Here is a 21921-nt window from a genome sequence, read left to right on the forward strand (position 1 = left end):
ATGTGAGAAATTAGTGGATGTCTGATAGGTAGCTGTTTTTGTCCTCCTGAGCAACCGAAGGACTGTAGCAATGCCATTCTATATGGAATGCTGGGATTGTGCAGACTTTTTTGAAAAAGATCATAGAGGAAGGCATTGGGGCCAAAATATCAAGGAACGCATATAGTAGCTACATGTACCTTCAATCTCTACACTCAGTTTAGCCTTTTAATATGAGCTCAGAACAGTGAGCGATGTAAACAAATGTCAGGACAAGACATCTGGAGTTGTTTAAATATGACTTTATTCAGAAGTAGAAACTTGTGATACAGGAAATTAGCAGTGCTCTGACACATTAGATGAACCTACTGGAACACTTCCTCAGAGGTCTGTGCGACCACTTGCCCATTCACAATGTCTTGCGTCATAACCACTACCTTCTTAATTGTTTGTCTCCTGGTGTCTGAAAGAGAGGAGCAAATAGTGGTTGAGAGGGAAACAAGAGCAGGGTATCCTGTTGCTTCCCACACTATCATGCTTGAGAGAGAAATGTACTCACGTTCAAGATAATGCTTCAAGGAGCTTTTTTAAATGTCACAGAATAGCCCCCACATTAGCTGTTCCTTCACTGAAAGCAATGAGAGGAATCGCATGCTAACTGGAGAGAAGCATCTCTCCCCCCCCCCAAGAAATCGTAAATGTAGTAGAGCAGGGGTAGAAGCTGCCTTTTCCCCTGGCATGAGAAATGGGCTCTGTGCACATGATGCAGCAAAGGAGGTCTCAGTCTGGACAGGGCCTAAATGAGAAACTACAAGCCCACGTTTTGCAGAAAACGTGGGGTAGAAACAAGTAGACACTTTGAATATTTCATTTGAAAACTGCATATTTTCCCAGTTTTTGACATTAATCGAGAAATACAGGCAGTCTCCTAAGAAGGCTGCTAATGTTACTTGTGCATAAGAAACTGAGTAAGGCACATACAACACGCAATGAATTTTGGTCCTGTGTGTGCATTGTCCTCATGCAGAGCACTGGCTTCTTGAAGATACTAGGATCTCAGCTTGGTACAACATGTGCTTTTGAGTCCCTGTGGATTGGGGTGTCAGGTAATTATGCAGGTTGGCAATTTCCATGCCACACCCTATATCACTGAAGCCTCTTGGTGGGAAAGCAGCAGCCAGCCACCAAGTTTGTGGAGGATCTGTTTTAAATACTACACAACAAATAGGCAAGCAGTTTACAGCCAGACTCACAGATGAGAAGCAGGTAGCTCTATATTAATGTCTCTACAGCTACACCACAGTGGGTCACTTACCTACTTTGCCTGAATTCTGCAGCTCCCTTCTGAAAATACAAAACATGCCAGGTGTTTGTGTGCCGTGCCCTATGAAGATTTGCTTACCAGGCTACTACCTTGCTACAGATTTGTTTACACCTGCAGCAGCATGGCTGCAAACTGCATTGGCTGCCACAGTCCCATCTGTTACTTTGTGTCTGTAACTCAACTTTGAACGGCGCATGGCAACCAAGCTGGACCCCATGAGGACACCCTGGAACTGTTTTCAAAGCAACTTTTCAATAGATGCTGCCCTTGACCCACTGGACTGCTGCAGTGACAGAGGGTACTATGCTTGGTGGAGTTTTCTGTCTGCTGTTCCTCAAGATAAGTGTTCCCAGAAAACCTGTTGTCCAAATGACAGATGGCTCATCAGTGGCCAAAATGCTATTGGCTCAGCTACATCCTGGTTACAAGCTTTCAAAATGTGCCACACTGGGATGACTAGTTATCAGATCTTACGGTCTAAAGCTGTATCCCACCAAAGGCTAATGTATGCATAGATTTTCTCTGCTTCCCCAAGTAAGGTAATACCAGGAGCTGTTAGGTGTTCATGGACAAAAAGTACCATGAGTCTGGCACTTGAGTAAAATTGCCACTTCTTCCAGAAACGGCTGGGTGAGTGGCAGAGAAGTGACTTCACCCAGTTCAGCCTCCTGAGCCATGAGTTTTGCTTTATCTTTTCTTATTTCCCTGTATGGAATACACCACCAGGTAGTATCTTGTGAGGCTGTAGGTACTGTAGGAAACTTCATTGTCCAGCAATGAAGACATAATGCAGAGAAGAACAGTGCCTAATGAAGAGTAACATTAAACTTTTGCCAACAAACGTCACTCTTGCCCTGTATATATTTGCAATGGGGACGTAATATACTTTCCTGAGCATTTTCCTTACTACCAGAACAAATTTACATGACAGTATTCCACACTGTGGAAAAACAGCTATGTAACTTGTGGAATGGCATGGAATTCTCCAAAAGATGCTTGTTCCTGAGAAGTATGACTACAAGCCAGGGTGCATAGCCCCTTATTACCTGTCTGTTGCCCCCTCAATCAGACTGCGATAGTGCTCTATCTCATTCTCCAACTTGGTTTTGAGGTCCAGAAGGGCTTCGTAGTCTCGGGCCTGCCTTTCCAGGTCAGCCCGGCAGGCTGCCAGGTCATCTTGCAGCTTGATAATGATGCGGTTGAGATTGGCCAAGTCATTGTGATAGTGGTTTTCTGTATTCTTCAAGGTGTTCTCCAGGGTATCCACCTGCATTGGGGAAAGTAGTAATATTTGACAAAGGAATTCCCTTGGTTTCTTGATAGGGGGGCATGTCTGCATTCCAGATGGCACACGGATGGTGGATTCCTTTTATATAGCATTACAGATAAGTGAGCAGCATCCAGTAAACTGGGGTAACTATTTCCCTGATTTTAAAAAGGCTTTGAACTTATTTTTTCTTGAATAATAAATTATCCTTTCTACAGTTTCTTAAATTTTCTGAAATATTGCTTTTCTTTAAACCAATCAAACCCAAGTCAGTTTCTAACAATACAGCCCATTTTAAAGCCTTGACTTTAAAACTTCAGCCAGCAGTCTGACAGCAAGGAGCAATCTATTAACTGCTTACTTTAAATTTAAAGCTGCTTTAAGAAGAGTCACTTCTTTATACACTTTATGAAAGAAGACTAACAGTGATGGTGTGATCTAAACCTTGGCAGACTATAACGTCCATGACATCAAAGGAAGAATTCAACATGAAAGAACTAAATTAGGATTCATACAGATTAGGATTCATACCATCTTTCTCCTAGTCTTGAACAGATTTCTTCACTCACTATAGAGCCTCTTGTGGCGCAGAGTGGTAAGGCAGCCATCTGAAAGCTTTGCCCATGAGGCTGGGAGTTCAATCCCAGCAGCTGGCTCAAGGTTGACTCAGCCTTCCATCCTTCCGAGGTCGGTAAAATGAGTACCCAGCTTGCTGCTGGGGGGTAAATGGTAATGACTGGGGAAGGCACTGGCAAACCACCCTGTATTGAGTCTGCCATGAAAACGCTAGAGGGCGTCACCCCAAGGGTCAGACATGACTTGGTGCTTGCAAGGGAGTTGGGGGGATACCTTTACCTTTTTATAGCTCTGAATGACCCAACCTTTACAGATGTTAATTAGTTCTGCTTATCATGTTTCACATTGCACCTTCCTTGGTTAGATTTATCCTGCTCTCCCATCTTCTACAGTTAGGAATGACCATTACCCCTTCTGAATGGAGTTACTGGATATTGCATTGCCACCACCCAACAAGAGAAAATGGAATCTCAGCTGTCTTCTCATTCATTACCTATAACAACCACATCCATTCCAGTGCTTTTCACAGGGGCATCTAAATTATTTGTAACAGGTCTCTTACTGCTGTAGCTGCATTTCCTCCCACCTTTGTAACTTTGGCAATAAAGGTGTCTGTAATGTGCTTGTACGCCCCATGCGTGTGATGAAGTGAAGCTTGGCTTGGGGACACTTCTGGAATAAATGCTAGTCTTTAACAGGGGATACTGGAATTTGAACCTGGTACCATTTGTTCACTGAGTATACAATCTACTGTCTAGTCAAGGCCACCTCCCACATCACTCCTCTTGATCCTAAACAGGAAAGGTGGGTAGAAAACAACATTTTTCTCTCCTAACTGTAGAAGATGGGTAGGAGATAACGCTCTAAACATTAAATACAAGCAAGGAAGGTGCAATATGAAACATAAGTATAACTAATTATAGTTCAATCTATACATTAGCTGCCTTTAACTCCAGAATGTGGGAGGTCATTTATGCATCAAGTGACTCATCGCAGTCTCAAAAATCATGGTTTGTTTCCCCTTCCCCCTAATATTCCAGGATGGAGAAGACTCTCCCCACTTCCCTATTCTAGAAAGCTGCTTAGAAATGGTACCCACAATAATTATTAATACTTATAAGGGTACAATCTATTATTATTATTTTTTCTCTCTTCTTTAAGATAATAACAGACTATACATGTATCAATAATTACTTGCTCAGCTGGTTGTTTCTTTTTCTCTTTCTTTCTATCTTTTGTAAGCGGTTATATACAACAAAAATAAAAATAATATTAAAAAAAGAAAAGAAAAAGAAATGGTACCCACAGGCTATACCAGGAGAGAAAGAGACTGGTTGCCATACCATTTTCTGAAGAGTCTGGTGTTCAATCTCCAGACCCTGCAGCTGCCGACGAAGTTCTGTCAACTCGCTTTTGGCTTCTTCCAGTGCTTGGGTGTTCACGTCGGCCTCTTGGGACATGGAATCAAACTGCAGGGAGAAGGGATAACAGCAGCTGGGAAGAGGGAAGTTCAGAGGCAAAGAAATGTCAGGCATTCCTCAGCACTCTTCATGACAGACTCTCTCCTCACCTTGTTTTTGTACCAGTTTTCCGCTTCAGCACGGTTCTGCTCAGCCACTTGCTCGTACTGGCTGCGGATCTCGGCAATGCGTTCACTCAGGTCTTGCTTCTGTGGATTATCCACCTGCACTGTTACATCAGAGTTGGCAATCAGGGCATTGAGAGCCTCCACTTCCTGCAAATAGCAAAGAAAGAGAGAGTGAGCTTTCTCAGTTTCTGCAAGGTGAGAGGCAGTCAGAATTTCTAAGCTAGGCTTCTGGTAATATAGGCACAGGATCACTACTCTGTGCTGTATATGCAGGAATCTGTCGGCTGGATTAGAACAAAAGGTCTATAGATCCCAGAGTCCCATTTTAGGCAGTGACCATGAAAACATGGTACAAGGAATCTAAGAATATGCACTGTCACAATCATGCAAATATTATCTGGAGTCTTCTGAAAAATTTTAAAGATGAAAGTCATCTTTTCAGGAGTCAGCAATAAATGAGAAATGCCTCCTGATAACTCAGAAACAATCTGTGTAGGTTGGCCAGTAACTAGAGGCAACATTTCCATTTTGTTATTGGCAGAGACTAGTCTAATGCAAGGAGTGTTCCACTGTTGGAAGAGACATGGCAGAACATTCATCAGAAGGCTCTACCACTAGTGGAACAGAAATGTTGGATTCTGCTCTGTTTTCAATATCTCTCCTTTCCCCCAAACTGTGTAGCTAAGAACCTTAAGATTGGCCATCCAGCTAAATAATTTATTTTATTTATCTTTGAATTTATCTACCACTGCTTTCCATAGTCTCATGGCGGTTTACAATAATAAAATTTTATTTTTAACCCACCCTTCCATATCATTCAGGGCTAGTAACATCACTCTAAAATCATTTAACAACATAAAAACATTAAAACATTCTTAATTCAGCTAATGTCCCCAATTAAGTGCAAGAGGGCATGAGGTAAGGTTTGGACCATCTCAGACTCTTGCTTTTCTCTACCAGTAGGCTAGCAGTTACACAAGGAAATACAGCCAGGAAGTGGAAGGAGGGAGGACCTTTAATTGTTCTACATAAAAAGAGAAAGTACAAACAGGTTTGCTTTTTTATTTAAGTGTAACGGAGATTTAACACTGGATATTGTATTAACCTTGTGTAATTATTTATTTAAGAAGGACAACCACTCCAGAATTTTTCTGGCTTTTCTGACACCTCCAATAGGCATGTTCTGCTTAACTTAGGCATTGTATCTTTCTTGCAAAAACTTGAGACCAAAGGAGGTAGACATTGCTCCGGGCATTGCTTCCCATCATTTTGCCAAAACGAACTTAGGGGAACAACACCCCTAGCCAGTAGCACTTCTGTCAGCCGTTTTAAACATCGTGAGCACCAATCATATTGCAGACATTTCAAAGTGGTTACAAACATATTTTTAGAGTGGCTCAAACACTAATGCTGCTCATAAACTAACACAGAGAGAAGAATCTATGTTATAATAATTGCTTGTCTTATTGGTAAGGGGTTATATAATGATTGTAAGGTTTGCAATGGCCTTTGGCTACATGCAATAAATTTAACTCAACTATTGGTAAGGGAAATGTTGGCTGAATAGATTCAAATTCTTTGTATCTATAGAGTCACAGCTACTTAGCAGCCAGGTGGCGAGCAGCTTCATGGAACTGTTCCTAACACTTCTATCCATTCAACCATCAGTAGACATCTCTTCTCCTTGGGAGGGTTGCGACCAAATTAAGATCAAACTTATTAATCTGTAAAATTCATTTTTGCCACTATTGAAGTTCTTCATGCTTTAGAAGAGCCTTTTTTTTTAAATACCACACTTTTCATTACCCAAAGGAGTCCCAAACACCTTTCCCTTCCTCTCTCCACAACAGACACCCTGTGAGGTAGTTGAGGCTGAGGGAGCTCTGAGAGAACTGAGTGGTCCAAGGTCCCCCAGTTGGCTGCATGTGAAGGAGTAGAGAATCAAACCTGATTCCTTTGATTAGAATCTACTGCTCTTAACCACAATACCAGACTGTGCGGTTAGCATATTGTATTGTGTTTTAAATTTCAAAAATGTTTGCCATTTCTGGCAAAGGCTCTGCTGGCAAAAGCAGGAACTGTAAGAGCAGTACAGTGTGGAACAGAAACCAAGGTGCAAGTAGAAAGCTATCTGAGAAATTAAAATCCTTCCAGGCCCAGCCCCCACTTGAGGGCTTCTGAATCTTCAAATGACCATGCCCACACATTCCCTGCAGCCCTCAGTCCACCAGATCCAGACAAATGTCTTCTGAAGAAGGCTCTCAAGATTCCAAAGCCAGCACTAAATACCAGATTTGCACATGCAAGTAATGCTTATGTAGATACAAAGAGTATACAAGAGTTGACAGTCTCTACAATGTGTCCCTTGCACCCATGGTGCCTGTTACCTCTTTGTGGCTTTTGCGTAAGTGGGCTAGTTCCTCTCTGAGGGACTCCAGCTCCCCTTCCAGCTTCATACGTAGGAAGTTTGTGTCATCTATCATTTTGCGCAGCCCATGGGTATCCTTTTGCACACTGTCACACACGGCTTGCTCAGCTTCCAGCCTGGAAAAAGAGGGAAAGGCAGGAATTTAAAGACCACAGTGCAGGGTCAGAAACATGTGACTGGCAAGGACAGCTCAAGACTGATCCTCATGGTACTCTCTATACTGTATCTGACAAAGTGTGTTTGCACATGATAGCTTACACTTTGAATAAAACTTTGCTGATCTTAAAGGTGACTCCGGACTCAAACGTTGTCCTGCTGCTTCAGACCAATATGGCTACACACCTGAATTTATACTCAGGTGTACATGCATGATTATTAAATATAGACACAGTACATGAAATACAATTACATTTATACAGAGTTGAATGTTTCTCTCTTTAAAATGCAGAAGGAATCGCCTGCCTTTCTCTTAATGGCTACTCCCAAGCTCTCTAAAGATGCATGAGCTCCTGTCATAAATAACAAGATTCAGATATCTGTGTTTCTCCTTTTTAAAAATACCTGCCATTTGGTTCAGGAAGCCCTCAGATCTGTTTACAGAGAATGCTCTGCCCATAATGGATATAAGTTTGACCTCAGTTTGTGAAGCAATTTGAAAGCAGAACCTCCTCGATTGATTATAATATATGAGATGAGATCACAACACACCCTGAATCCTTGTTCTCCCTGAGGAAGTAAAACTGTCTCTGCTGCACTATTGCAGATTGTAGTGGAGCTCATATGACCCTCTGCATAGGAACTGAGCATGCTCAGGATGAAGCTTCTCTAGAATTCTTCCCCAGCTCTTCTAGTTTGCTTGTTTTTAACATGCAATGAATTTCTGCATGGAAGGTCTGGCTGTTGTCACACTGGTCCCCACCTGCAGTCTGAAGAGGTACAGCCCAGACACAAATTTACGTTTAACCAGATGGCGTTCTGACTACGGAGTTCCCTGTGCTTAGCTGGGATTGAGACTGGAACCATGCTGTGAGGGATGCTCCAGGTAACCCCCACCCCTTGCACTATTTAGCTGATCTAAAATAGTCCTGGGGAAGCTGCCCTTTCCCCCCTTGGAGAAACTTGCATGTAATGGGCCTGGCCTGGTGAGCCTGAATATAATGCTGGGAGTTCTAGACATGTAAGTCCAGGTAGACCCCGAGAGGGATATATACTAGAATATAAAAAGTCAAGTGAGAGACAGCCATCAGGCACATTTTGGACAAGTGAGAGGAATTAAAACAATGGAGGCCATGAAGAAGGAGGAGAAGGAGAAGGAAGAGAAGAGCTGGTTTCTTGTATCCTTCTTTTTGCTACCCAAAGGAGTCTCAAAGCAGCCTACAATCATCTGCCTTTCCTCTCCCCACAACAGACACCCTGTGAGGTAGTTGGGGCTGAGAGAGCTCTAAGAGCAGTGTAAGTGGCCCAAGATCACCCAGCTGGTTGCATGTGGAGGAGAGGGGAATCGAAGCTGGTTCTCCAGATTAGAGGCTGCTGCTGCTAACCACTATACAACGCTGGCTCTAAACAGACAGGAAACTACCAAGGGGACAGAAGTTCCACTTTTAGATCTGAGTCAAATAGTAAATTCAGCATGGAATCTGAGAAAGAGAACAGGCTTTATTTTTAATCCTCCCAGAAACAGCAGCATACTTGAAGAATATGATAGCCAACTGATATTGGTAACCCTTAGTGCTAATTGCAAAGAAAGTGAGAATATTTCATTTGGAGTCTAATAAAAAAAGGATGACATAAAGCAATCCCCTTTTTTTTGGGGGGGGGGGGAATGTTATTTTTTCCCCAGACTTTCTCTCCCATCCTGGGGACTGTGCATAATGCATCCTGCCTTCATTCTGCACAATTGTACAGTGTACTCTCGGACATGGTTGTAAGCAAAATAACTTACTTATGCTTGAAGTCATCAGCTGCCAGCCTGGCATTATCTATTTGCAGAAGCAGTTTGACATTATCCAAGTTTAGATCTTCAACCTGTTGTGGAAAGAAATATTGTTAAACTTATCATGAACATAAACTGAGAGAACAGCAAAGTTCAAGTCCAGTGGCACCTTTAAGACCAATGAAGTTTAATTCTGCATTTAAGCATTCACGTGCATAGATACTGCATCAGACTGTTTATGAACTGGAGGTTTCATGCCGGGCTGGAGTTTTAGTTGTGGCAGGTTGGCCCACCTCTTCCTGAACCCACATGGGGGAGCATTTGGCCTGGTGCACCTCATCTGGCCTGGATTTGTGCTCCTGTATGGGAGCTGGGGCGGTGAAGTTCCCAGTGCATAAATGGTCTCAGATACATCGAAACAGATTTCCTCAAGCCTGGAGAGGAGGGTTAGCTGCTAGGAAAGGCTAGTTAGAGTCAAGGTGCATAAGTAGTTGGGCAATAAGTACAGTTGAGATTGGATTAACACAGTTTGAGAAGACGTGTGGATAGCAGCAAATTAGCATACAAATTCAACAGTTAACAAATGTGAGAACCAAGTTTGTGTTAGTGGCGCCTCCAAGGCCGACTACTTCAATTTTGGGATTTCAGGTCCTGGTTATGGGATGACAAATTTTGCCATGAGGGACAATTCCATGCCATTTGCTGGAAACAAGCAATTTTGGCAATATTCCTATATGCAGGAATAGCAAATCTGACATCTATCATCAGAAACTGAAGCACAATAGCAGCTCTATTTTTGCCTAATTACCCTCTGAAATAGATGTGTTTAAGCCCACACCTTTCAGCCTTTATAAAATGTTACAAAATGTTCTTAGTTCAGCAGATATTTGTATGATTAGGCTATAGAAACTTTAGCTGCACAGTTCTGGGGGGTGGAGGGACAATATTAGGCTTTTAGGATATTAATACTGGAGATTTACACATGGGGCTCAGGTAGGATGGGTGGAATAACAATTCAGCAGTTGGGATTTGCACATGCAATTCAATATACTTTCTCCAACTATAGAAATTCAGCAGCCTCCACCAAGAGCTATCCACTGTTGGTTTTTATTCAGGAACAGAGCTGGAATCCAGAGGGCAGGGACTCCAAGGATGAATCCTGGCACGTTAACAAACACACATTCTCATATATTAAGTTCAATTTAGCAGACCTGGATTGCCCAGGCTAGCTTGCTCATCAGATTTTGGAAGAAAAGCATTGTCAGGTCTGGTTAGATGAGAGACTGCCAAGGACATCCCAGTTCTCTGTGCAGAGGCAGGCAATGGCAAATCTCTTGCCTTGAAAAACCCTGTGGAGTTGCCATAAGTTGCCTGTGACTTGATGGCACTTTCTAGCACCAATGGGCAAGCAGGACTGATTAAGGTCTTTTGTTGCACTTGCTTAGCCTGTCAGCCCTGTCTTTCCCCACCTCCTGTGGAAACACACTGCAATGCGGATTGGGAACTGGGTGGGCTACAGCAGTGGTCCCCAACCTTTTTATCACTGGGGACCGGTCAACGCTTAACAATTTTACTGAGGCCCGGGGGGGGGGGGTGTAGTCTTTTGCCAAGGGATGTCGCTGCCACCTGAACCTCTGATCCACTTGCTTTCCTGCCACCCGCTGGGGGGCACTCCCAGCAGCTGCTGCACAGTGCCATGCAGTGCCACACCAAGGGGGAACCCCAGCCATGGTGGCCGCTGGAGAGCACCAAAGGTGAGCCAGCAGCTGAGTGGCAGGTCAGTCCCTGAGGCAGCAGCCAGGAAGGAGGACAAGGAGGAGCCACAGCCCGGTACCAACTGATCCACAAACCGGAACTGGTCCCCGGACCACTGGTCCTTGGGTTGGGGACCACTGAGCTACAGGATGAGTAGCCTAAGCATTTGCAAAGCAAAACAGCAGATTTGTTTGATTGCTATGACTAATGGGTGAGCTGAACCAATGCATTTGCTTCCTACAAAATCAAATTTAGGACAAGGGGCTGTGTGCGGAACGAGGAGTTTTGGATTGATGGCTTACTGAACTTGTGCTTTTCGAATTACCCATGCATGATTTTTATGCTTTCCTTTAACTGATATACAATGTTAGCCTGTGTTTCTTATTACTGGCTGGTCTTTGTTTCATGGAATGTGAGGCTGAAGGCATAAACCTGTGGGCAAGCATGGCTGGGTGTGATTGTGTCCACTTGAATCCCATGCAAAGATAATCTACAACAAGTAGATGAATCTGCACCATTGTTTGAAGTAAGCACAAAAGGACATTGAGTACATTACTCATCCCTTCTGCAGTGGTATCTTGGCTATTGTGCTAGCAATCTCTGGCCAAGATATGTCCCTAGATCAAGTGCCACCAAGTCTCCAGAATCAGCCCCCTGCCATCTTCTGATAAGAAGCAAAGGAGACGTTTTCACCAGAAAGTTGTTTCCCCATGAAAACTGGGGCACTACCATCCTGGACTGATTCCTATCCCACTCCTAGAAAGGAAAAGAGAGGAAGGTGCAAGCCATGTGGAGCCTAGACACAAAGGAGTACAAAACTTGCAAAAGACAAGGTAGGGGGCAGAATTGCCTGCTGCAATTCTCCAATTGGTGTCTAAAGCTTGCCTAGGAATGTACAGAGGGATTGCTGTGCATTAATGTGATGATCCATACCTGTGTGCGAATGTGCATGAGTGGAATACAATGAGGTTTTGCATTTCCTTGATGCAAGTCTGATAAGCATTGCTCTGTATTCAAAACCTTACTGCCTGGCTTCCTCTTGTCCTCCTGTAGGAGAGTCCTCCTGGGTCAGAGTGAATTTGGGTGGTGATCTGATCCCCTTTCCAGCTCACTAGCCCTTTGCCTGGATCCCTTTGGCTCTGACAGGTGGAGTGTTCGTATTATGCTGGCCAAGGCTCCATCAGGACAAATGCTAGGCCTGAGAATCTTGATGACTGAGCATACCATTAGTGCTTGTTCTTTCACTTACTGCAAGTGCATTGCTATGGGCTTAATGCAAATGCACTGGATCACACTGATCGTTTCCACACTTGCACAATACGAGACATTGCCTACCGGTTCCCTCTTCTGTGACTTGTACCATGATGATGAGATCTGGGGTTTGAGTTATTAAATTAAGAAAATTGGTTATAATGTAGATAAGAGCCCCCTCCCCCCTATTGGATTATGATACCTGAATGCTGGCCGCTGGTGCACATTTCTTTTCTCAGCCTAATAAACGCTTTTTCTTTGGCTTCCTTAACTTCTCTCTTCAACTCCCTGCTTTTTAGGCAACTGTGTTCCAATTTGTTTAGCTCTCCCCTGGCAGTCTTTGAGAAAGTTTCAGAGCACTTCACCCTCCTTTTTCCCCATGGTAAAATCCTCCCCAATTTTAAGCACTATGACATTTCATTACAGCACCCACCCCCTCTAATTCTCCTTGCCTCATTTCCTGGCCTCCTCTGTTTGTTTGTTTTTTTTTAACAAAAACGTTATCCTGCACTAAAGTTGAAGCCTGAAGACCTCCAAAATGAGGAACATAGTGTAAAGCTTCACAGAATGTAAAGCCTTCAGGAAATGATGTAGTATACATGTCAGGTTGTTGCCACTCTTATTATGCCATCTTCCTTGTAAAGTTTAAATGAAAACTCTTTTTAGTGCCAAATATTGAACAGCTCCCTGAAGCCACCTTCCTTCAGATCCACTGAAATGGGTATAGGCAGACCATGTGCAGCACATTTCTATTAAACAGCATATCTGTTTAGCATAGCTGAAGAAGTGAGTGTGCACGTGGACGCTTATATCTAGAATTAAACTTGGCTGGTTTTAAATAAAACTTGGAACAACCTTGTTCTGAAATAAATGTTGTTAGTCTTTAAGGTGCCACTGAACTTTTGTTTTCTTTTGCTATAACCGACTAACACAGAATCAACTTTCTGTGTAGCTCTTTTATTTATTTTGAGATTTATACCCCACCTCACTTGGCAATGTCACCTTGAGGTGGTTTACAGAATAAAACAGTAAAACGACGCAGCTGCTAAGGGAGGTGGAATCTTCTTCCACCTCCCTTAGCAGCCTGGCGTATCAGTCCCTCCCTGGCCCAACTGGAACAGGCAGGAGCAGTGGCCCAGCAAACGGTCTGCCTTGCACTGGAAGGGCAGAGGGGGTGGAGAGAGTGATGCAAAGTCAGTGGGGGGAGCACAGACAACGACAGTCCATTTTTAAAAATCTAACTGAAAATGTAAAAATAAAATGTGTGTCCCTCTACCGTGCGCTAGTGGCAGGAAGGAAGTGGTCAGGGTTGTGAAGAAGCCCCTGACAGGGGAATCCTGCTCCTTGCATCTTCCACTGGAAACTGCAGTTTTGTGATCTGGCAACCTAAACCAAGCAACAAGGCTTAAGAAGCAGAATTCAGAGCCAGTGGGGATACATTTTACATTTTAACGTGAACTAACTAACTGAGGTTTTGATGGCAGGCGTCTGAGTTGTTCAGAGCTTCAGTAGGGCTAAGCTGGAAGCCTGCAGTTTGTTCCTCTTTTCCACATTGCAGTCATGTTTCGGACACAAAATCACAGGCAGTAGTGCTGCTTGCTCGCTGACCCTCACAAGAAACAAACCCACAGTTTTTAAGTTACTGATTGTAGAGCAAATATTGTTTAGCAACAGCGAGGGTTGCCAACTCTGGGTTGGAAAGTTCCTGGAGGTTTTGGGAAAGGACCTCAGAAAGATTACACGCCATAAGGTGTGCACCCTCCAAAGCAGTCATATTTTCCAAGGGAAACTGATCTCTGCCATATGGAGGTAGTTGTAATTGTATGAGATATTGAGCCCTCACTTATAGGTTGAAAACTGTAGTAAGAAGAGCTGGTTTTTCTGTCCTGCTTTTCACTTGTCAAAGGCGTCTCAAAGTGGCTTACAATTGCCTGCCCTTCCTCTCCCCACAACAGGCACTCTTTGACATAGGTGAGACTGAGAGTGCGCTGAGAGAGCTGTGACTGGCCCAGGGTCACCCAGCTGACTGCTTGTGGAGGAGAGGGGAATCAAAGCTGACTCCCCAGATTACAGGCAGTTGGTCTTAACCACTATACCATGCTGGAAATAGCCAGTCTTAACACATAGTCCAAATAAAGGTTCGAACAAGATTAGTCAGAAGAAGGTCCTGAGTTGCTGGTAATTACCATGTGAAGGCAAAATCACAGGGGGAAATATATCAGTTAGCTATTTAACATCTCAGTTTGTTTGGATCTCAATATTGCAGGAAATATTCCACCAGCAGGAAGAACAAGAAATCAAGGAGATTACCAATTATGCTATCAACTGATGTTGCCAACTGCATTGAGGAAAAAGGTCTAGTCCTTTCAATACAAAATTAATGGGATGCTATTTACCTCCCCTCTATGAAAAACTTTCTTTGCCCTTCCCCACACATTAAGCCTCTATTAAAGGGGCAGGACACTTTTCCCCAGGGATGATGACAACCCCTCTACCAACTGGAGAAAAAGCTTTAGTGTACTTCCAGATGTTCGGAAGCCATGACTGGGTGGTTTGGGCAGAGCTGCCTGAAACTCAACCCCTCCAAGGTGGAGGTCCTATGGTTGGAAAGGAAGGGGGCAAAACAGGAAGCGTGCTTACACACTCTGGCCGGGATGCAACTGACCATTGCGCCCCAGGCCAGGAACTTGAGTGTGACCTTGGATGCCTTGCTAACCATGGAGGCGCAGGTCAAGAAGGTAGACCACCAGGCGTTTTTCCATCATTGCCAGGCGAGGCTATTAGCACCCTATCTGTCCCCTGAATACCTAGCCATGGTGATCCACTCGACGGTCGCCTCCACAATTGATTTCTGTAACTCGCTCTATGTCCCTGACCCAGAAATTACAGCTGGGGCAAAATGCAGCTGCTAGGGTCCTTGCAGGTACATCTTGGAGAGCCCATATCCAGCCTGTGCTGAGGCATCTGCACTGGTTGCTAGTTGCAGCCTGGATCAGGCTCCAGGTTCTGGCCTTTAAGGCCCTTCGCGGTCTGGGGCCCACATATCTGCAGAAAGGATAAAAGGATCCCCTTCCCTGAGAGAACAGGCCCCTGTAATTCTGGCCAGGTAGAAGATCTTGAACACGTTTTTCTGTACTGTTCTTTCTATGCCGAGGCCCGAGCTGAGTTCATCCACCCCTTTGTAAAGCAAAAGTCAGGACAAACTGTAACACATAACACAGAAATTATCAATAAATTACTGTCTGATGAATCCCTGTTGCTAAATTTTGTTCAATAGTATGTAGAGTTCGTGGAGTGGGTAGGGTCCGCCATGAAAAATGAAATATGAGAACCTTGTTTCAGGCTCAAAGCTATTTCTGCTCTAGTTTTAATAATCCACTATACATGCTTTGTATAATTTCCTCTGTTTTATGTCTGGTGCAAACCGTAATAAAATTTCTGCTACTACTATCTGCAGAAAGGTTCTGCTTCTACTTACAGTTACTTCCAGTGGCCACCACATTCATGAATCGATAATCATCATATTCATTGGAAGAAAACATAACTACAACTTTTCTCCTTTCAACCAAAGCTATTGCTTATTTTCATTATTCTCTTTCTCTCTCTCTCTCTGGTACTACTAGCATACAATAAAGAAGAAAGATGTAGTAAGTATTGATTATTGTGAACTGGACATCCAATCTAACTTGTTGGAATCGGAAGCATTCCCAGAACTGGAAAGAGATTGATTGTTGCTGGGAAAAATACAGAAAAGCAGAGAGTCACAAAGCCAAGAGGTTGATTTCCACATACAGTTTCTCAGATATGAGAGATTGCAGGCTAGAACAAGGAAGCCATTAACACCGTGAGCCTGCAAATGAACCATGTACAGATGTTTATTTTTTTAATTTTATTTTAGGGGAAGCAGGTACACTGGAGAAGGATTATGTGGTCTTTCAAGGAAGTTAGTGTAGCTCTACATTTAGGGAGATCCTTCTTGCTCATTGTTTGAGCAGACAAAGAAACAAGGAAGAAAGGGGATTTAGAAAGGGGTTGTTTGTTCTCTCGGGGGAGCCTGTTTGCTTTCCAGGGGAAGCAGGAAAAACATTTGATCTTATGTGTATCATCCGCTATCAGCCACTGCCCTGAGACAACTGTGGCTTCTTTACAGTAATGGGTGGAACTCCGCCCTAGCGCTTTTACGGTTGCTGCCATCAGAACCCATCTATCATCTAGTAGAGTACATCGAAAGACAGCAGTGGGAAAAGAGTTCATGAATGCAGCAACATTAGATACAAGCAGAAATGCTAGAAAATAAAATCAGGCAACCCAACCAAGTAAGATCAGAGTTCAAGGAAGTAAATCTCTTCCTCTTTGTTAACAGCCCTGGGAACAGGAAAGACCGGCTATGCTAAAGACAGAAATCCTTTAAGATCTCAAAGTCCTGTACAAATTACTATTTGTATCTCGCCGATCATCTTACATAGCAGCGTTTGTGGCATTCCTAGGTCAGTCTCCCATCCAGATCCAGAGCTACATAGGGGTACCTTTAAACCACTTTCTAGACCAGTCTTCTGTGAAAGACTGGGGGTTCTTGACAGCCCTGAAAGGGTTTCCCTAATGGATGGGAGTTAATTTTTTATATATTTTAAAAAATTGTTAAACACTTATTGGATGATGTGATCATATATGGTCATGTCAACCCAAACCACCCCCCTTCAAAATGGCCAATGATGGGCCTAGAAGGGGTGGGAAAGGGTGGAGCCCTGGGTGGGCATGCTTCCCAATCGTACTCTGCATGATCACACCACTTCTGGGGTTTCTCGAAACCTGAAAAATGTTTCAGGGGTTTCTCAACAGTGAAAAAGTTGAGAAAGGCAGCTCTAAACACAAGTGGAGATTATGTCTGTCCTGTCCACTAATACTTGCTAAACTGAAACAGCCTCCAAAGGCAGCATCTGGTCTTACCTAACTGTTTATCTCTATTTTTTGGTCCAGGGGCTCACTTGCTATTCAAAGGCCCTAGGGAAGCATGCCTACCCTCAACCAGGGCCAGGGCTTTCTCTGTCCTGGCCCCTACCTGGTGGAATGAGCTCCTGGGTGAGCTACGGGCTCTGCAGGATCGGTCAGTGTTCCGCAGGGCCTGTAAAAGTTTTAATGGGTGTTTTAATGGGGTTTTAAGACATTGTTACCTGCCACGAGCCGGTTAGGGAGTGGCGGGAAATAAATCTAATAATAAGAATAATAAGAATCATCATCATCATCATCATCTGAGAATGGAAATCCCAAGTAATCCAATTGAATAATCCTATAGAAAAGTCACAGTGACTCCGGACTCTTTAAAAGAGTTCTGGAAGGGATTTTGTTTCATTTATTAGATCATACCTCACCAACCCTTTAGAAGCATAGAATTGGAAGGGACCTCCAGGGTCACCTAGCCCAACCCCCTGCACAATACAGGAATTCACAACTACCTGCCTACCCATGGTGACCCCACTTTCATGCCCAAGTGATCCCTCCACCAAAAATCTCCAGAATCCAGCCTGGCCTAGAGGAAATTCACCTACCATTCCAAAGTAGCAATTAGCAGTCCCCCGGGTATGCAAGGAAGCGCCACAAAAGACAAACACTGCCGCATCTCTTCCTAAGTTTATAGCATTTGAAATATGAAAGTCTGGTGAGGAATTTCACTCCCCAAATAAATTTTTTGATTATATAGAAAAGTTGGATGGGCAGTTGATAACTCTGTAAACCCACATATTCCCCTTCTTCACACAGAAGAAAAACTCACAGGCTGTTTTTCTTGTGAGTTTTTAGTATCTAAGAGTAGAAAGATCTCAGAGTTTTAAAACTTATTTTTTGCGTATTGAAACTCAACGCTCAAAATCAGGTCTCTGATGTTTGTTGGCTGAACAAATGCTTGCCCAAACCCTTTAGACACAGTATATTCACTCAGCCTTTAAAACTTATCTGAATGCAATATTTTCAAAGATGCATCAACAGAATTTTAAAAATTGAGTGGGGATCTATACACACAGGACTGAATTCTCAAAATGTATTCACCTCTACCAGAAACATACCATATGGCACCAAAGTAATAACAAAATTTAAGCTCTTAATGTGAATGGAGTGGCAATACTGCCCTCATTGTCTCTGTGTCTTTCTCACACACAAAATTCCTCTTAGAGAAACAAGAGCTCAAAGACTGTGTAGTCACATTTCAAGAATATAATGGTCTTCAAAATAGTCTTAAGTTTGAGCAAAATGGAATGAGGAAGCACGAGGCTACTTATTTCTGTATGGTTATAGCTCTTATTTCTCCAAGCATGTAATGGAAAATTTACCCAGTTTTTAGACTGCCCTAATATTCATTCATTCATTCATCTTCTATGTCACTATTCCCAGGGTCGCCATCTCATGGCGGCTCACAACATTCAAATATACAATAAATATATTCAAGCCACCCATAAAATAGCCCAACAGCAACATAATACAGAATATAATCATCATAATCACAATAATATAAACCACAGTTAAACCAAGCTGTGGTCTTCGAGCAGCATGAGGCATCCAGATTTGGAGGTTATGGGGGGTGGGGGGCAAGATAGAATATGTCACTATCCTGGCCTCAAACAAACACCTGGTGAAAGAGCTCTGTCTTGTAGGCCCTGCAGAACTGAGCCCATTCTGTCAGGGCCCTCAGCTCTTCCAGGAGTTCATTCCACTCAGTAGGGGCCAGGACCAAAAAGGCCCTGGCCGAGACCAGGCAGATTTCTCTTGGGCCGGGGACAACCAATGTATTGGTGTTAGAAGAATAAAGAGCTCTCCAGGGAGCATAGGCAGACAGACAGTCCCACAGATATGCTGGGCCCAGACTGCATTTGGCCTTAAAGGTCAAAACCAGATCTCAAATTTAACCAGCAACCAATGCAGCTGCCTCAGGATTGACTGGATGTGGGCTCTCCAAGGTGTTCTAGTGAGAACCCTAGCAGCCACATTTTGCACCAGTGGCAAATTCTGGGTCAAGGACAAGAGTAGGCCCATGTAGAGCAAGTTAAAGAAATTTAACTGGGAGGCGACCGTCGCGTGAATCACTGTGGCCAGGTATCCCAGGGCCAGATTGGGCACTATAGCCTTGCCTGGCAAAGATGGAAAAATGACAACTGAGCCACTGTGATGATCTAAGCCTCCATGGAGAGGGAGGCATCAAAGATCACAACCAGGTTCCTGGCAGACTGTGCACCCTGATGCTGCAAACTGTCCGATCTGGGTAGGCATGCTTCCTTATCTGAATCTTTCCAACCCAGCCACAGGACCTTCATCTTGAGTTTCTGCTTGAACCAAATCAACACTGCTTCCAAACATCTGGCAAATATTTCAGGGGGGGGGGAGTTGGGTCAGCAACCCATCACAAGGTAGAGCTGGGTGTCATCAGCATATTGATGACAACCCAGCCCAAAGCTCCAGACCGGTTGGGCCAGAGGGTGCATAAACATGTTAAACAGTGTGGAGGAAAAAATCACACCCTGTGGAACACCACAGGGGTGCTGCAGAGTCTGCAACTTGTCCTTCCCCACTGCATCCTTCTGTCTGCAGTTCTGGAGGAAGGGGACCAGCCACTGTAAAGCTGTCCCTCGGATTCCAGATCCTGCAGGGCAATGAGCAGGAAGGTCATGATCTACTAGAACAAAAGCTGCTGTCGGATCGAGCAGCACCAGCAGCGCCAATCCACCTCGATCCCATTGGTGCTGGAGATTATCCATCAGGGCGACCAACACTGTCTCCACCCCATAGCCAGGAGGAAAGCCAGACTGGCAAGGATTTAATCCTGTTCTTCATAAATCATTGTGGGCAAAATCCAGCAAAGGGATTTATCAAAATCCAGTCACGAGTGACTTAAATCCCATTGATGTCAAGTGGGTAAATGCAACAGCAACTTCTGCTGAAATGCGCCATGACTTCTGTAGCACATACTGGAACAACAAGTATTCCACTTCCCCCTCCCCTTCAATGCCACCATTGCTTTGATTTGTTGAGTTAGTTTAATAATATGTGGGACCATCCCTAGTTGCACATACAGTTTCTCCTCTAGGATTCTATTCTGAATAAGTCGTTGAGATCAACCATCCCTTCTATTTCATGGGATCTTCCTGCATCCTTTCCCATCTATCATGTTCTGATACATGTTTAGTCTTCTCTTGCCAATCTGTTTTATTTATCTTGGATATTCCTTTCACTATCAGCACAATTCCTATAGGCTTAGACAGTTTTTTTTAAGGGGGGCTGTTTGTTTTTTGCTATGTATGATATACTACTTTCTCCTACTACTAATGAAAATAGCTTGTACATTCTTACAGCACTTAAGAGTCCTTTGCATAGAAAAACAAAAGCACAACAACCCTATAAAGAAGGCATTACTTCTGCCAGGTGCCAGAGGACAGACTGAGAGAAGGGCTTAACTAAAGCCATGTGAGTTCATGGAAGATGAAAAAAACTGAACTGCGGACTGCCTGCGTCTTGGAATTGCTTTGCTGTGCTACACTAGCTCCACAATCTTCTTCTCATCAGGCCTCACTTGCACCCAAGACAACTGCAGATTCCCTAGCCAATGGATTCCAGTCACCTAGCTGTTTGGGCCCTTTCCACTCGGACCGCCTTATTTCCATTCCTTATGATTTGGCTCCATCTGCTGAAATCATCTAAACCCATCTGCCCTGCTGACCTCTCTGTAGCCCCAGCCCATGAGGTCTTCCCAAACTCAGCTGGCCTTGCAGCCTGGTTGTTATTTATTTATCATCTGGCAGGATTGTCTGGCTGCCAGGCAAGAGATGTTCGAAGGTGATTTGCCATTGCCTACCCCTGCATTACAGCCCAGGGATTCCTTGGAGGTCCCCCTCCTATTCAGGGCCATTTCAGCTTAGCTTCCCAGACCTGTAAGGATCAGGTTTGCCTGATCAGCTGGCCTTGCTGCCAGGATTACTTGCTGGTCTCACTTCCTTTGCTCCCTTTGTGCTTTGTGGCCCACACTCTGGCCCTGAGCGTGGGGCTCAGTCTGTACAAGCTCATCCTGGGCTGTAAGTACACCTGGAGCCTCCTAACTGTAGCCCCTTCCCGAACTCCCTGCCCATCTCCTGTGAATTATCTCCCTTCTGGGATTCGTTCGCGTGTCCCCTTTTCTCCTGGTTGGCCAGTCCTCCCCAAACTTGAGTGAGAGGGTCTACCGATTTATGCAGTCCTTTCAGCCCGTCATCCCCACTGGCCAAATCCCTCACCTGCTTACGCAGCTCGGCCAGGGGCCGCTCACAGGCTTCCCAGTCTTTATGCCCGACAGCCCCAGCCCTGCGCGCCCGGATAGCGGCGATCTCCTCCTCCAGGCCTCGGTTGGCCGCCTCCAACCCCCGCACCCGCTGCAAGTAGCCAGCCAGGCGCTCGTTCAAGCTCTGCAGAGCCTCCTGCTGCCGACCCGGGCCCAGCAATATCGGATCCGCTTGATCCAAACTGGCTCGCGCCGCGGGCAGCGCTGCGTGTAGCCGGGACAAGGAGAACCAGGAGTCCGAGCCACTGGAGTTGCCGCGCACCGAGCCGGCCGAAGAGCCCGGGAGAAGGCGCAAGGAGCCGCCGGACAAGGAGCCGCTGCGCGGTCGCGAGTAGGACAAAGCCATGATGCTCCGTGGCCCGCTAGAGTTTTCCCACTGCCCTGTTATAGCCCCCGGCGACCTCATTTGCATGCCCAGGTAACTGACAACCAATGAGAAAGAGCCTGGGCGACCGCCGAGAATTCTCGTATTTGCATGTACACAAAGAGAGCGGGACCTGAGCCAATGGAAACGCAGCCTCGTGG

At 44.6% G+C, this 21921-nt stretch overlaps 1 protein-coding gene across 2 annotated transcripts; it reads right to left on the reverse strand.

Annotated features, from left to right (window-relative positions):
• Positions 1-266: 266 nt before the first annotated feature.
• On the reverse strand, positions 267-21765 carry LOC143829543 (keratin, type I cytoskeletal 18-like). Of its 2 annotated transcripts, XM_077320648.1 has the most exons (8): positions 21353-21765; positions 9105-9187; positions 7122-7278; positions 4717-4881; positions 4490-4615; positions 2350-2570; positions 1295-1323; positions 267-442 (listed from the first exon to the last, which is right to left on the reverse strand). In XM_077320648.1, the coding sequence occupies exons 1-8, from the start codon at positions 21740-21742 to the stop codon at positions 345-347; spliced, it is 1269 nt and encodes a 422-aa protein (XP_077176763.1). In that variant the 5' UTR covers positions 21743-21765; the 3' UTR covers positions 267-344. The 2 variants fall into 2 exon arrangements, with proteins under 2 accessions (XP_077176763.1, XP_077176764.1); XM_077320649.1 differs by lacking the exon at positions 1295-1323 and having other exon boundaries at positions 21353-21764.
• Between the last annotated feature and the right edge of the window lie 156 nt (positions 21766-21921).

Source organism: Paroedura picta, chromosome 2 (assembly GCF_049243985.1).
Source record: "Paroedura picta isolate Pp20150507F chromosome 2, Ppicta_v3.0, whole genome shotgun sequence".
NCBI lineage: Eukaryota > Metazoa > Chordata > Lepidosauria > Squamata > Gekkonidae > Paroedura > Paroedura picta.